We start from the raw sequence: 16491 nt of genomic DNA, 5'->3' as shown, positions 1-16491 counted from the left end.
TTTGAAAGAAACAAAATTCAAAAGCGCTTTGAGTCCCAGATATACCGTATTATCCATGACACCATGTGAACAAAAATATAAGCCATAGTCTATTTACCTTTCAAATTTGTTTGTAAATTTATGGAAAGTTGAGCAAGATTTTAATAAAATTTGGTAAGAATTTCTGTAAATTTAATTTATAGTTTTTAGAGTTTTTAGTTTTTGATTTAAAATTTTTAAGATTTTAAAGTTTCTAATTATTTATGGCCCTTAATCTATTTCTACTATTAAAACTAGATTCAAACATCTTTATAGTTAAATTTTTAAAAAATAAAAAAATTCCAACATTTTTAAAGTTCCAAAAATTTTTGAAAGCTGAATAGACTACACCGTCTAAACGTATATGGTCTCTTGCCGGACACATCATGAAAAACGGACCCATTCATTCACGTCTCTATCCATATCATCACTGGCTATGAGTCCCTCCATACTTTGACAACTCATGACGTGCAACGTTTGGTCAAACCTACCATTCTCGAGAACAGACATCGTGAAAGTTTTGACAGTTGATATGTCAGGGGTCCCACACTCTTAACGTCCCCAGTCTGCGCGCTTTGCACCGGCCATTGATGTTTCTTTAACATCCAGCACCGCTCCGGTTATATAATCAACGCCTGTGTATCTCATTTGCACAGTTAAGCCATTTCTGTTCGTTTGAACCCTCAGAATATATCGTTGTGTTTACTCTGTCTTTGAGATCTCTGCTTTGGAGAAGATGTCGGAGGAGAAGCAGCACCACCATCTGTTCCACCACCACAAGGAAGATGGCCGTGAGCAGGTGATTGAGACCACAGATGTGTATGGTGCTGGGAATGTTGATGAGTACGAGAAGGCCAAAAAGGAAGAGAAGCATCACAAGCACATGGAGCATCTGGGTGAAATGGGAACTGTAGCTGCTGGAGCCTTTGCACTGGTAACTTTTAACCTTTTTATTTCTTATTTCTTAGATATGGTTTGAGATTTGAATGATTTACCTAATATTTCATAACATTGCCATCACTAATAAAATAAATGATTAGAACAGATTTTTACTGTAAAAAAATATTGTTGTAAAATCTGATAAATTGTTGCTATTATAATTTGCAGCACGAGAAGCACGCAGATAAGAAGGATCCAGAGCACGCCCACAGGCACAAGATTGAGGAGGAGGTTGCAGCAGCAGCTGCAGTGGGAGCAGGGGGTTATGTGTTCCACGAGCATCACGAGAAGAAGGAATCGAAGGAAGAAGAAAAAGAAGCAGAGGGCAAAAAGCATCACCACCTCTTCTAGCTGCAACTTTCCACTGTCACTAGTCTTGCCTTTAAAATAATGTTCCTTTCTTTACTGTGTTTGTTGGAATTAGTGTGGCGTTGTTGCGAGAATAAGATCCAGTTGAGCTCAACTGATGCTGCCCCACTCACTCAGTGGTCTTCGATCTTTTTCTTTTCGTGTGATTTCCAATCAATCTTGTTTTGTCCAGATCCGCTCTCCATCTCATTGTCCTGTACTGATCTTTGAAAATTTTTATATAAAGAGAGGGGTTTTATAAGTAAAAACTGGCCAGTTCTTCTGAGAGGGCTTGCGGGTTTCTAAATATGGCTGCAATTTTGATGTTTGCGAAGGTAGAAGATGAATGTTTGTCGGGTTTTAGGTAGAGTATCACTTCCTATTTGCGAAGGTTAGGCTGAATGTTTGCAAGGTTTTAGGTAAAACTTTGTTATATCAAAGGTAAAATATTTGCTATTTTAGTGTTTCAGCTTAAGGATTTATGAAAAGTTTCTCCGAGGTTATACTATTTATTAAAAAAGTAAAATCTCAGAGCTGAATTTCTATTATAAAAAATTATATATATGATGATTTAAATTTAAGGTTTAAAATTCGAAAAAAATCAAGATAATTAAAAAGCTGTTTTAATATTTTGTATTTATGATTTAAAAATATTTTTGTATTTATGATTTAAAAATATTTTTTGTATTTGTAAAATTTATATATAAAATAAAATATTTTTTAAAAAGAAATCAGTTAAAATATTGATTTAATAATTAATTAATTTTGAACTATTTTAATTATGAATATATCAAACACATTAATATTAATTTTTTTTATTACGTCTAAAGACTTATTCTACAACTCAATATACAACTCAATATGAGGGAGATGTGTGATTCTAAGGATATTCAACTTTAAGTTGAAATTTGTTTCTTCTTTAGATAAAAAATGTCAATTATAATAAAAAACAAGCGTGAATAGACTTTGGTATGAAGGAGATGTGATAAAACTAGCAATTGCCCAAAATGGTGCAAAGGGACATCGATAGGATGCTAAATTGGAGAAATTGTGTTTTGATTTTAAATAAAAATTGTTAGATTAAATATAGGTTTTAGGTTGTGATGTGAATATACCAGTTATACAGTTAAAAGGTTAGAGAATTGTTTCAACAGTATTAAACTCCAAGGTCACAAAATTTGGAGCTTTTACAAAAAGTCCTTAAAAAATTACAACCAAGATTCATAGAGTAGCCCTTGACCACACCTAAACTCTAACTGTTTACATATTCATAGCCGAAAATTTATGTTTTCGGTAAATAAAACTCTATACTTGAGGGTTGTTATCATTACAAACGTCAAGCTCAAAAAAAGAGACAAACCCTATCCATTGGTTGTGACAATATTTATAATTCATGAACATTATTTGGGAGCACTATATAGACAAAATTGCTTGGCTTCCTTTTAAAATATGATTTAACCATCAATAGAATTGCAAAAACAATATTTATAATTCACGGACATTATTTGGGAGCATTGTATAGACAAAATTGCTTTGGCTTCCTTTTAAAATATGATTTAACCAACAACAGAAGTGCAGATGGATTGAGCTTAACATCCTTGTAATAGGGACCATTTATTAGTTTGTATTCAAGCGCTCCCATTATTCGTGATTTACAAACAAGGAATTCATAAGCCTTTTTAGAAGTATTGTGTCTTTTGACGATGATGATGTCTAATTCGGAAACTATATGAGGTAAGTAGTTGGCAATAGTAGTGATTTCTTGGGGGAAGTTAATTTTATGGTTATATTTGTATTGCCCACCGCGAGCATGAATAACTTGTACAATCGGGTTGACACATGCAATGAGCATTTCCTCAACTTGCGTTAAATTAGAAAGGACAAGTGGTTGTGTGTTGGGGTCCATGTTGTTTGAATGAGAAAAACGATATGGAGGCCTAGATGAGGCGCAATAACAACAAGAAAGATTGTCATGTAGAAGTTGTGTTTCCATGCCTGGGTATGATTCTTTGCATATTGTGCAAACATGCATGAGAGAGAGTTTAGCTATCCTTTGTCGAAATTGATGATGCTCATCATTGAGGCGGGAGTTGTTTTGGGTTTGAAAAAGGTCAGGTGAGTTGGCTTGCACATTTGGGGGAGCACACGAAGTGGGAGGGGAAGTAGGTGGGGCATAAGGGTTTTTTCTTTTTTCATAAAGTAGTCGTCATCGTGCATTTATTGTGTCTCTGTTATGTGCATAAAGGAGATGTATTCATGCATTTTTATCTGCATTGTCCCTGTTGGATGACATATCTAAGCAAGTACAAATAATTTATTATTAGAATGGAGGTACAAGTAAATTATAGAGAAGTATAAATGAAGTGTACATGCATAGAAAATAAATCATGAATCTTTACATTTTAAAAATAGTTTATATAATAAAGAGAAAAAGCTAGCATTGTTAGGAAAAGAGTGTGTCCATGACATGCTTGAAAGTTTACAAAGATACATGATAGATTTGTGTGAAAATTCGTTATGGTAGCCTTGAAAGTCACAATCAATACACTAAGATATTGAAATTTTGTTTTCTTTTAATTGAACATGTTTGACATATAACATGAATAGTTATAAAAACAAATATTCAATGTATAGACATGTAGACATTGTACATATATTGTTATGTATTTTCTATTAAATTGAAGAACTAATGTATTACAAAAGCATGGATATCCATGTACAAAATGGAAGAGATCTTTGGTGGCATGAAGAGATCTCAAAGGTGACATATAGTAGATCATTGTACATCAGACATTTCTTGTATGTCTTGGAGGACCTCTTTGCATGCCGAGTGTAATGAATTTCGTTACAGTTAACCAAAATTGTTTGTAAATGCTCAACACCATTGAAAAAGTTTGTTTTGATGGAAAGTGTTAAGAGGAAAAGATGACCATTCCACAAATTTCTTGGACATCAGATGCTTCAAGGGAAATAAGAAACACATCTTTTGTTGTAACACCCATGAGCTCATTTCTAGCATTGTTGAAAAATATCACATTGTCTAAGTATCGAGTGTGATCATGTAATTCAATTCTGAGTTTGTAACAATAGTCACATTCTGGGAAGTCACCATTACATTTTGTGCAGTGCCACATATTGTTGGAATGGTGCATCACTTTTTTCATGCATTGCTTGCCATTGAAACTTAATGGGCATGCAAGATAGTAGAAATAGCCCATTTGAAGAGCAGTTATAGTTGTACAAATAGGAACCCATATTGTTTTCTCAAAAATTTCAATGCAATAAATGTTGTGAATCATTTTCCATTCTCGGGCTCGCTTAGTAGTAATGTTGTAGTTTCTACTCAAAGATGGAGAGGAAGAATTGAACTCTGTTTCACAGAACCATGTTTGAAGTTCTTGAGTTTCTTCAATGTTTGGATTTATGATAAGATTGCTGCTGAAGACAACCCCTATGGTAATTTCGTTGAATTCAGATACACAACTTCCTTTGATTGCAAGAAATGGTTGGTTGTCAAAGGAGAGCAACTTAGTAAGTTTCTTCCTTTTAGATTCACAATGATCTCCCCATAATGTTACATCAATGCTAAATCCTGACATGTCCTTTAATGTGAGGGTTTTCCTAATTGTTTAAGTTCCATCCCCTCATCATATTGTCGAGGCAGGTGAGGTGGAACTAACAATACCAATAACATCAACATTCATATTCGAGCTTGCAGACTTGATTTCATTGATGGTTTTGAAATGGAAGCATTGATAAGGAAAATTTGGATCATACTGTGTATATGGCTTGATAGTGGATGCATAAAAAAAAAAATATCTGATTTGTTCTTTAGATGGTTGGACTTTGGGTTTGTTTCTTTTACTGTGCTATTCAAAACAATTTATAGTTGCCCAACTTATATTAGATTATAAAAGGATTCAGCCAACTCAGTGAATACAGAAAGGTGGATTTCATCTCTATCCCGATCAATGAGGTCAAAGCCAAAGAATTTTCTTGAGCCACACGCGTTGTTGTAAGTCCTCAACGTTGTCTTCACAATTTCTCTACCTTGTATCGACCAATATATTTGATATGGGTTCAACGCCTTGAATGAGATAGTTGTAGGTGTGGATGTATTCGATGGAGTTATTGAAGAGGGCAAACCTTCTTGTGATAAAGAAGAGCTAGTTTGGGATGTGCTTGCCTTTGCATGTAGTCGTGTTGATGAGTCTTTAGTCAGTGTTTTTCAATGTCTTACAACCTTAAGCTCAAGAACTCGTATTGACCTTGTGGAAATGGAAGAAGAAGAAGTTAATTTAGTATTCATTAGTTTTTTTGGGTGATGCGGGAAGAGAAAAAAGAGACATAAGTACGAAGGAAACTGAAGACAGATTTTAGGCCTTACAAAGAGTGTTGAAAGACCGTGAAAGCTATTTTCTTAAGCAAAATGATCGAGCCGAATTGGATGTCCTAAGATGCAACTTTTCCAATAAATGTAACTAGTAGTAGAGTCTGGTGTTGATGTGTTCCATTAGAGAGGGTAATGTGGAAGTGTGAGGATGTAGTCATTAATGAGGTAACAAAGCTTATGTCAATTATTTGGAGTTGTGGTTGAATTTTCGTACAACCATTCAACAACATAGAAATGTCATTATTAATCAAGGCCAACTCCATTATTTCAACACGTTACAAGCTTTGTTTGTGAAGATAAGCCTGTAATTCTATTAATGCGGTGGAAGAGATATTAAAACATAGAATTGTAAGTTATACAAGCGAAGCATGAAATACAATGGAAAATTAAATCTTCTATAATTGCAAATTAGAATTCCTTCAGCAAGGATATCAAGAATATTGGCATAATGCAAGTTCCAACATTTTTTGTTTTTGTCTTTATTTTGGTTGGGATATAAACCACCCAATTTTCCATCTAGAGTGTGTGATTGAAACTCTGGGATGTGTTGCATTTTGTACTCCTAGAAGGGTATGTTGAAGATCAAAAATTGACCAGTTGCCTTGAAACTCCCTCTGATCTAAACATCGACCATGCTCCAATGCACTCCAACTGCTCCTATGTATTCTATTAATTATTGAATCATAATTTCTTTTAGAATAATTTAATTTCCTTTTGGTCTGTAGACTGAACAAGAGGCATCCTTGCCATCTCCCTGGACCTGTTCAAAGTGTACATTTTCTTCTATGGTTTGGCATGCATGCAACCCTGTAAATATTTGTTGTGTGTGTAAAGAGAGAAGTTTATGATGTCTTTTCGTGTGTATCAACAAAGTTGAATAGGGTTTCCTTTTGCAGTTTGTAAACAAAGATGCAGAGGGGTGCTTTCGCCTATGGCTAAATAGAAGAAAGCAGAGCAGGGTATTTTATTGTGTTAGACTTTATTTTCGTGTGTATAAACAAAGCTAAACAAGGGTGACTTCTGCAGTTTGTAAACAGAGTTACACAAGGGTGCTTTCTCGTGTGGCTAAACATAACAAAACAGAGTAGGGTATTTTACTGTGTACATTTACAGTAATGTGTGCACATTCTAGGAATAGACAAAATTTCCTAAGAGCTCCTACCTAGAGTTGATTTAGAACACAATGATTTGCATAATGTTGAAGCTTACAATTAAAACACATGTATAGTTTATGAGAATACAAGTGGTCTTAAACAAATATAATATTTAGAGAGGCATGAATGTTCCTTCTTAAGCTCTTCACACAAAATGCAGAGGCATTGTTTGATAGCAGAATGTAAAAGATGTAAATCAACCAGAAATAAACATATCATATTCCATTGTAACAAAATAGTATAACATATCATATTCGAGCACTACATACTAGTATAATATGAACATTTATATTATTCAACTGTGTCAATGGAAAGTATTCACTATGAAAGCACAAAAAATCATAAATTATAGATGACAGTGGAAATAATACCAACTATGACCTTCACTCTTCGTACTCTTGCCACTCCATGTGTATCAAGCAACCCTGTCACATATTTTCTTTTAAGGCTAAAAATATTCATAATTAAATGAAGTTTGATTGATGTAGCTTTTCTTCTATGGTTGGGCATGCATGTAGCCTTGTAAATTTGTGTTGTGTGTGGAAAGAGAGAAGTCTATGTCATCTTTTCCTATGTGTAAACAAAGCTAAACAGGGGTGTCTTCTACAGTTTGTAAACAAAGCTGCACAGGGGTGCTTTCTCCGGTGGCTAAACAAAAAAAAGTAGAGCAGAGTATTTTATTGTGTTAAAACAACATTTTTTTTAAACATAGAAGAAACTGGGTATTTTGGTGTGGTTAAAAAAGGAGCAACAATTTTGGTTTTTGTAAAGAGAATTTATCATTTTGACTTATGTATGCTCTGTTTTGATATTTATTTATTTATTTATTATTTGTCTTACTCTATTTTCTATTTTTTATCCTCTACCTCTTCCTTCAGTTGGTATCAGATCCAAGGGTTATTAGAGCTTAACAAGGAGTCAAGATTGTGAAACAACAAGTAAATCCTAAATTTGATTAAGGGAATTTCACTAATTTAAAAAGAGGGTTAGGGATCTTCAACTTACTGTAACAAATAAAAGGAAGGTGGTGATGCTTGGATGACCTATGGAACTTTGATTGGGATAGTAGGTTTCTGCATTATAACCTTCCCTGGTTATTCAATGGGAAATCAATCCTTCAGATCCGTAAGAAGTGGTTTCTTGGACCGATCAACAACTTTCGAGTCTACCTTGATGGGTACCACATGCCTCTATAATTCATGAGGTGGATTTGAGACCTCGTGATCTACGTGGATATTGGTGGCCACCTACCAAGTCCACTTGGACCCCCACCATTGTTTCTTTCAGCTTTTTAGTTTCCTTAATTGTAGCACAATTTACTATTTTTAGCAGTTTTTCAGGTCTTGAACTTTCGGAGCCGTTTTGAGGCCCTAAACGACATTTTTTAGGAAAATTGGGAGCAACATCGGTCCGTGGACCAATGTTTCTCTTCCAATAGTTGTATTTCTCGGATAGATCTTTCTAACGAGATATTGTGCGCATCAAATGGAGATCGTATGCCAATGTTACGACCCCGGGAAGTTGATGTACCAATTTACCCAAACGGGGCCCAAGGTTTAGTGTTTCATCTTCTAGGGTTACGTTTTTGGATGTTTAGGGTTTTCCATTATTTCTCAACAATAATTAGGCCTTCGAGCCTCATTGTAACACAATTTAGAGGCATGTAGCCGCCCCATCTCTTCTCAGAGATAAGCTACCATCGCCCTAGCTGGTTTATTTCCATTTCTGTTTGTAAGCATATTTGAGTATTTTACATTAATGAAATGAAGTATTATTTCCACTGCATCTTTGTGTTTATGGTTATCTCTGTAATTTGTTGTGTTCCTGTTTAAATCTGGATCAGTGGTATCAGAGGGGTCTGCTTTCTCTTTGTTTTTCTTTGCATGTCCCCAACGAGGTTGGGATATAAGGAGTTAGGGCTTGAACTGGTCGAACCTTTACAAGACCAGCCTCAAAATCCTGACGGCCTCCCATGGCAAATGAAAAGAAAGATGAGGGGGTAGGAGATCCTATCAAAATCTTACTCGAAGAAGCCCTCGAGCGACAGAGGAATGCGATAATGGACAACCTTGCCCAGATCCTTCAGTGGCCACCCAGAGGTGACGCATCGGCATCCAATAGCTACTCTAGAAACATCACACCCTTTAAGGTATAAGTTAATTTTTAAATCCCCATATTCGAGGGTCAAATAGACGCAGATGCCGTAGATAAATGGTTAAATCTGCTAGAAGGGTATTTTTCTATTCATGAATTTTCGAGCCAGGGAAAGATTGTTTTCACTCTTCTCAAAGCAGCCCCCCATGTTAAGGAATGGTGGGAAACCTACTGCGAGAAGAAGGATAAAAGTACGGGCTCACTATTTTCAACTGCACCCACTTTGAATTCATTCTGGGATGCCATCAAGGAGCAGTACTACCCTGTCAAGAGCTATGAGGACGAATACATAAAATGGACCATGCAGAGATAGGGAAGGGACCAAGATGTGACGAAGTTCACAAACATTTTTTGTACCCTTCGCACACAGTTGGTTATCAAGGATTCTGAGCTACATTTGGTACTCAAATACCACGACTGCCCACACAGGTACATCTAAGAAGAGATGGAGTTCTTGAACATCTCCTCACTCAGCATGACGTACCGATACGCTGTCAAAATCGAGCAGAAGTTTAAACAGAAGAAGCGAGACTTTGGATCTGCGAATCCAAAGACCAAAGGACAAAGCCAAGGCAGGGTGACCCAAGACAACCCATTGAAGCCGCAAGAGAATATTAACACGACGAAATCAAAGAAGGACAGAGGAAAGTGGTGTGAGTTCCATAAGAGCCCCACTCACAACACAAGTGAGTGTCGGACCAAGCAGTCGTTTGTGGTCGAGTTGAAGGCTTCAGAATCAGATGAATGTTACACCTCTGGATGTTTGTGATGTATTATTAGGCCAGCCATACTTGTGGAGGAGACATGTTGTGTATGAGTTAAGGCCTCACGATATTATTATTTCTTTGGGTAATTGATTATACAGGATACCGGAGGTAGCCCCACCTACCACCACCTCTTTGATCGCCGCTAAGAAATGCAGCAAGCTCATCTCACAAACTAGGAAATTTATTTTCTGTCTGGTTCACTCCCAAAGTAAGAGGAAGATCATCACCACATCCATGACCCCCGCAAAGGCTTCCTCCACGCAGTAGCAGCAGCAGAGGGATACGGTCATGAAAGAACACATGAACAACTTCTCTTCATCCACAGGGGCACCACACAAGTCTTAGGTGGGTGACAAAGCTTGGTTACATCTGAAGAAAGAATGCCTTACTAGAACCCATCAGAAGCTCAGACCACTCTGACATGGTCCTTACACCATTAACAAGGTTGTGAGAAACAATGCTTTGGAGCACATCATTCCCCCATTCATTCGATTTCACTGAGTGTTCAATGTGGACTGCCCTCTACCATGCTTCCCACCATTACTAGACACATCCGACATTGCAGAATAGCTCACACCTACATAGTTAAATCCAGATTGCATGGAACAAGATGCAACTGATCGGATGATGGACACACAGATCAAGTACACTCGCCAGCAGAATATCCAACTATATCGAGTTGTCAAACCAAGCCAACTCCTTCACCAAGGCAAATGGCTCACTAGGGACCAAGTTCAGCAGAAGTTTCCTCATCTCATGGAGGAACTCAACCCAATGGGGACCATTGCTTCCTAAGGGGGGAGGAATGATCCAAGTGGATATTGGTGGCCACTTTCCAAGCCCACTTGGACCCCCACCATTGTTTCTTTCAATGTTTCAGTTTCCTTAATTGTAGCACAGTTTACTATTTTTAGCAGTTTTTTTGGGTCCTGAACTTCCAGAGTCGTTTTAAGGCCCTAAATGACGTTTTTTAGGAAAATTGGGAGCAACATGGGTTTTTGGGACCCATGTTGCTCTTCCCAAAGTTGTAGTTCTTGGATAGATCTTTCTAGCGAGATATTGTGCACATCAAATGGAGATCGTATGCCAAAGTTACGACCCCGGGAAGTTGATGTACCAATTTACCCAAAACAGGCCCACAGTTTGGCGTTTCATCTTCTAGGGTTAGGTTTTTGGATTTTCAGGGTTTTCCATTATTTCTCAACAATAAATAGGCCTTCGAGCCTCATTGTAACACAGTTCAAAGGCATGTAGTCACCACATCTGTTCTCAGAGATAAGCTACCATCGCCCTAGTTGGTTTATTTCCATTTCTGTTTGTAAGCATATTTGAGTATTTTACATTAATGAAATGAAGTATTATTTCCACTGCATCTTTGTGTTTATGGTTATCTCTATAATTTGTTGCATTCCTGTTGAAATCCGTATCACCTCGTCCCTCCTCAAATTTGGAGTTGAAAACTTCAGTCTATGATCATATTATTTTACATTCATGAAATGAAGTATTATTTCCACTGCATCTTTGTGTTTATGGTTATCTCTATAATTTGTTGCATTCCTGTTGAAATTCGGATCACCTCGTCCCTCCTCAAATTTGGAGTTGAAAACTTCAGTATATGATCATATTATTCAAGCACTACAAACTAGTATAATATGAACACTTATATTATATTCAATTGTGTCAATGGCAAGTATTCATAATGAAAGCACAACACGTCATAAATTATAGATGACAATTGAAATAATACCAATTGTGAACTTCACTCTTTGTACTATTGCCACTCCATGTGTATCAAGCAACCCTATCACATATTTTCTTTTAAGGCTGAAACTACTCATAATTAAATGAAGTTTGAGTGATGTACCTTTTCTTCTATGGCTGGGCATGCATGCAACCCTGTAAATATTTGTTTTGTGTGTAAAGAGAGAATTTTATGTTGTCTTTTCATGTGTGTAAACAAAGATGAACAAAGGTGCCTTCTGCAGTTTCTAAATAGAGCTACACATGGGTGCTTTCTCCTGTGGCTAAGAAAAACAAAGCAAAGTAGGGTATTTTACAGTGTTAGAACAACATAATTTTTTTTTTTAAATAGAGAAGAAACTGAGTATTTTGATGTGGTTGAAAAAGGAGTAGCAGTTTTGGTTTTTGTAAAGAAAATTTCTCATCTTGACTTATGTATGCTTTGTTTTGATATATATATATATATATATATATATATATATATATATATATATATATATATATATATATAGATATATATAGTAATTAATGTGCTTCATTTCCATTATCCTAGTGATAAATTGCCTAGATTGCAAAGGCAATATTAAATTAAGTAGTTCCTTTCCTTCATCCCTACAGTGATGTGGAATTACCATCTAAGGCATATTTATAGGTAGTAATTAATGCGCTTCATTTCCATTATCCCAACGATAAATTGCCTAGATTGCAAAGGCAATATTAAGTAGTTCCTTTCCTTCACCCTTGCTACTGTGATATGGAATTACCATCAAAGGCATGTCATGGAAGATTGTGTTTGACATGACTATAAGCCCTGGCCTTGCATATATAATATTCAAGAATTGAAATGGCCATGTTCTCAGTCTCATACAATAGTTGTGTCTTTCTAATTAATCTTATAGCATGATGCTAAAAACGTTTTTATATCCATAAATATAAACCATTTTTCCCTAGAGAAACAAAATGCTTCACTGGAAATAGAAAATAAAAAATTAATTTTTGCCTTGGTGAGGCGACCTAACATATAGTAAGCACACAACCTCTCTCAGGGATTGCCTTTTATCCTGACAGAAAAAATCATCTGAAAACACCTTTCAGACTACAAAGAACCACCACAATAGGCAAAGGATTTGAGAGCACATATCATGCCTGTTGCTTGCTTGACTGCTTCATCAAAGCTAAATTTTGTGGTTGTGCATTCAGAAATGAGGCCTTGATAGGATGATTAATATCCCCTATTACTGGTCTGTTAATATCAAACTCCTCATTATGATTCTCCTTCAACTTAGGGTGACATCTTGTCTTTCAGGATCATAAGAATGAACCAAATTATAATACATATGGAAACACCAATTCGAAAGTAGAAAAACAAATTTATCTCAAATAGGTCAATAAAACAAAGAAGGGATAACCATTTTTAGAGCACGACAAATTTGGACAAGCTTAGGAGTGAGACACGAAAGGCTCGATCATGTATTCCTTATAGTAAAACAAAAGAAAGTGTGGTGAAAAATTGAATTGAAGCCTACAAACTTTGATATCTTTAAATAGAAATCAGGAATGCATAATTATTCCACGACTTCCTTTGAATCTTAAAGAGAATACCTTGTAATCAAGACCATAAAACAATGTCAAAAATTGAAATGCAACAAAAAAAATGGTCACTATCCTAATGCTCTCTAGTCCCACAATTCCAATGAGTCTAGATGGATATCATAAAGGAAATCTCGTTGCATATATATTGTAGACCCAAAATTTTCCTTAAGGTACTAAAGATCCAATTATTGGACCTCAAGGCATACAAATTAAGCATAAACATTTTGTTCTCAAAATTCAATGACTCAAGGAAAGACAACCCGAATGGAAAATATTTCATCCTCAAAACTTGAAAGTCAATGACTCTGTTGTTTAACATCACCAATAATATCTGCAAGAACACATTCCATCCACGAAATGATGGAAACAGATTGCATCCCTCACAATAATTTCTTGCCCCATGAGATTGGAAATGAACTTGGAGGCATGGTGGTAATCACCATAGACACAAATACTTTTGGTTATTCTTATGGTTGTTCTAGGGCCTGTGTTGAGAAGCCAAAAAGCAATTTCCAACCTCTCACTATGCTAGAAATCTCTCCCTCCTAGATATCATGCAATACAAAGTTTGTGTGAGCAATATAACCCGCCTCCTTCATTTGTTCTTCTAACTTTTCCAAAATTGCATAAATTTCTTCTAATTGTGGGTGTGATTTGTCTCCTACAAAAAAATCATGGGTCTTGTTCTTCCCCTCAATACTGCTGCATCCAGGAGTCTTTTTCATTCCCCTCTCTTTCATCATTGTTCTCACTTTTTCAACAGTAGCAGACCTTCCAGATGTAGCATATATAGTTGGCAAAAGTATATAATATCCATAATTTTCAGTTTCTAGCTCAAACAAATGTTCTGGAACTATTTCTTCTAGATTAGTGTTTTGATGTATTCTCCAAGTACCAAGAAAGCCCCCCCACAAACCTGCATTAGGGTTAAATGGAATCTTTTTTACAAATTCATATGCATTGTCCAATTTTCCATCTCGTCCAAGAAAGTCAACCAAACATGCATAATGCTCTAATATAGGCATTATATGATAATCTCTAACCATAGAAGCAAATAATTGCAACCCTTCATTCACCAGGTTTGCATGGTTGCATGCAAACAAGATAGCAATGAAGGTCGCATAATCTGGCTTTGTTCCTGCCTTCCACATTTTATAAAATATGTCAAGGGAATTCTCATCGTACCCATGGATTCCATAACCTGCAATCATTACATTACCAAAAAATAGAACCCTAAAAGACAGATACCAAAGACAAAAAATAAAAAAATAAAAAGGAATGTTCTGGGGAGAGACAAAAGGGAACTTTATGTGGAGAGATAGTAACACAGTATTCAAAAATTTCCTAAAACCTCACTAGACAAAACAGGTCAAAAGAGAATGTTTCAGATTAGGAGTTTAAATCATGCATAATTTATAAATGTATGTTCATGCTATGGTTAGATTACGAGTTCCCAAGGTATGTACAACCCCACATCTCACAGACAAAAAACCACAGGATACCCAAAACAAAATCAAATGTTATGGGGAGATAGTAACATAGTATTCCAAAAGTTCCTAATACCTAACAAGACAGGACATATCATAAGGAAACATGTTAGACTAGGAGTTTAATTTTTGAATACTGAGAGACCTAGGAAAAAAGAACCAATTCTTGTGAGAGAACATTAGTTTTAGAAATTTTTACTTAGAATAACTTAAACTCACAACCTAATAAGCATTAGAACCATGGTTCAAATTTGTTCCACAAGTAAATGTTTGCAAGAAAAATTCTTCATTCACGCTAAAACCTAATGATACTGGATTTGAAATTAGATTTCCTTACTTCCTACTTCAAAGTTTAAAGAAAATGGAATTTATCATACAAAGAGAATCTAGGTCCATTGATAACTCTCTATACCATCATGGGCTCATTAAGATTTTGATAGAAGCACATTTACAAACTACAAGAGATAATTGGTAGGATTTCTTAGTGAGAAATCACTTTATAGAAGCTCCAGAGAAGCAACCAAATAGTAGGGTAAAAATAAGTAGAATGAAATCAAACCCTAACCCTAAAAAAGAAAGAGTCAAAGAAGAAATTTGAGAGTAGTGTGTGACGGAAACTCTAGAGGACCCATTCAAAGACAATAGTCCATTGTACCAATATATTGAAAATTTTAAATAGAAGAGTGATAGACAAAATCTTATAAGAAAGAAAGCTAGCCCAAGCCAGCAAATACTTGAATAAAAGAAGAAAATAGAGGATAGTAGAGAAAAGAGACAAAACATTGGCAGCTCAGAAGTAAAACTAAGGAGAAACAAAAGGATTTTGAAAATGTCAAATAATTAGTCACCAAAGATGATCAATCTTTAAGAAGGGTATAATATGGCACCTCACATAGTTAGTCTAACAAGACAAACTCCAGAAATTGATCCAGTCCAGTAAGAAATTTATGACTATGTGGAATATCTAGAGCAAAGAGCACAACAAAAGGCAAAATTTTCTTAGTATGAAATGGGAGAAACTTTAGCAACAAAACAAAATGCAGAACAAGAACAAATAATTGAAGAAAATCTAAAGAAAGACATATATGAGTTGGACGTTCTTAACAAATATTTAATTCAAGAAAGGGAAGAAAAAAGGTTCAAAATGAGATACTCAAAACTCAAATGACAATATAATTCTACACATCTGTCATTGGTACAAAAACAATAAGAAACTTAGAGTTCAAAACAATTTTCTTAAAAATAGGGTCAGAGGATTACAAGGTGGAATTCTAATGAAGAAACTAAGGACCATGTTTGGCATTAAAAAGAAGAAAGAGAGTACTAGCTTGAACGTACTTGCACAAGCCTTAGAGATCATTGACTAAAGGAGGAAGGAAGAACCAGTTTCGAAATTTTGGTGCATGAGGACATGCAAAACCTTTGTTGTGGGGGAATGTTGAAGTCTCGAATTGTTTCTTTTTCACTACCCTTTTTTCCCTCTTATTTCATCTTCTTTCACCTTCTTATCACCATTTTGTAGCAAACTCATCATGTTTAAGGTCAATTTCAACTCTCAAAAAGGGATTCATCATCCATAATTAGAATATTTTCTTCTTAATGAATTATAATGAAAATACTCTTATAATTACAAAATTACAAAATTACAAATATTTTGCAGCTAATATTTGTTTCTGCAATAGAATCCATTGTTAGATAGGTTGTGACACTCTAGTAAAAGGAAAAAGACTACCAAAAGATGACAAATGCCTCCCATATGGATAACCACCTACGGGCATCACTTGGCAAGCGACCCGGGTTAAGAAATATTGAAGTCAAAGGAAAAGTCAAACTTGGAAACTGTGTGTAGCGATCAAACACAAGTAGCAGAGAAATAACAACATCAAGCGAGTGAGACT

At 35.6% G+C, this 16491-nt stretch overlaps 1 protein-coding gene across 1 annotated transcript; it reads left to right on the top strand.

The window, feature by feature from the left end:
• Positions 1 to 654: 654 nt before the first annotated feature.
• On the top strand, positions 655 to 1574 carry LOC149180164 (uncharacterized). Its single transcript, XM_089418134.1, has 2 exons — positions 655 to 952; positions 1126 to 1574. The coding sequence occupies exons 1-2, from the start codon at positions 755 to 757 to the stop codon at positions 1306 to 1308; spliced, it is 381 nt and encodes a 126-aa protein (XP_089274260.1). The 5' UTR covers positions 655 to 754; the 3' UTR covers positions 1309 to 1574.
• Positions 1575 to 16491: the final 14917 nt, after the last annotated feature.

The sequence above is a fragment of the Pinus tabuliformis genome, chromosome 3_2, assembly GCF_031772625.1.
Source record: "Pinus tabuliformis cultivar Carrire ecotype Pingquan chromosome 3_2, CPIR1, whole genome shotgun sequence".
Classification (NCBI taxonomy): Eukaryota; Viridiplantae; Streptophyta; class Pinopsida; order Pinales; family Pinaceae; genus Pinus; species Pinus tabuliformis.
Note: the sequence above shows the minus strand (reverse complement) of the source record. Positions and strands in the feature narration are given on the sequence as shown.

Excerpts from the sequence above, each read along its gene's own strand:
- LOC149180164 (XM_089418134.1), top strand. The coding sequence starts at position 755 with ATGTCGGAGGAGAAGCAGCACCACCATCTGTTCCACCACCACAAGGAA. Across the intron at positions 953-1,125 it reads CTGCTGGAGCCTTTGCACTG|CACGAGAAGCACGCAGATAA; the intron begins GTAACTTTTAAC and ends TATAATTTGCAG.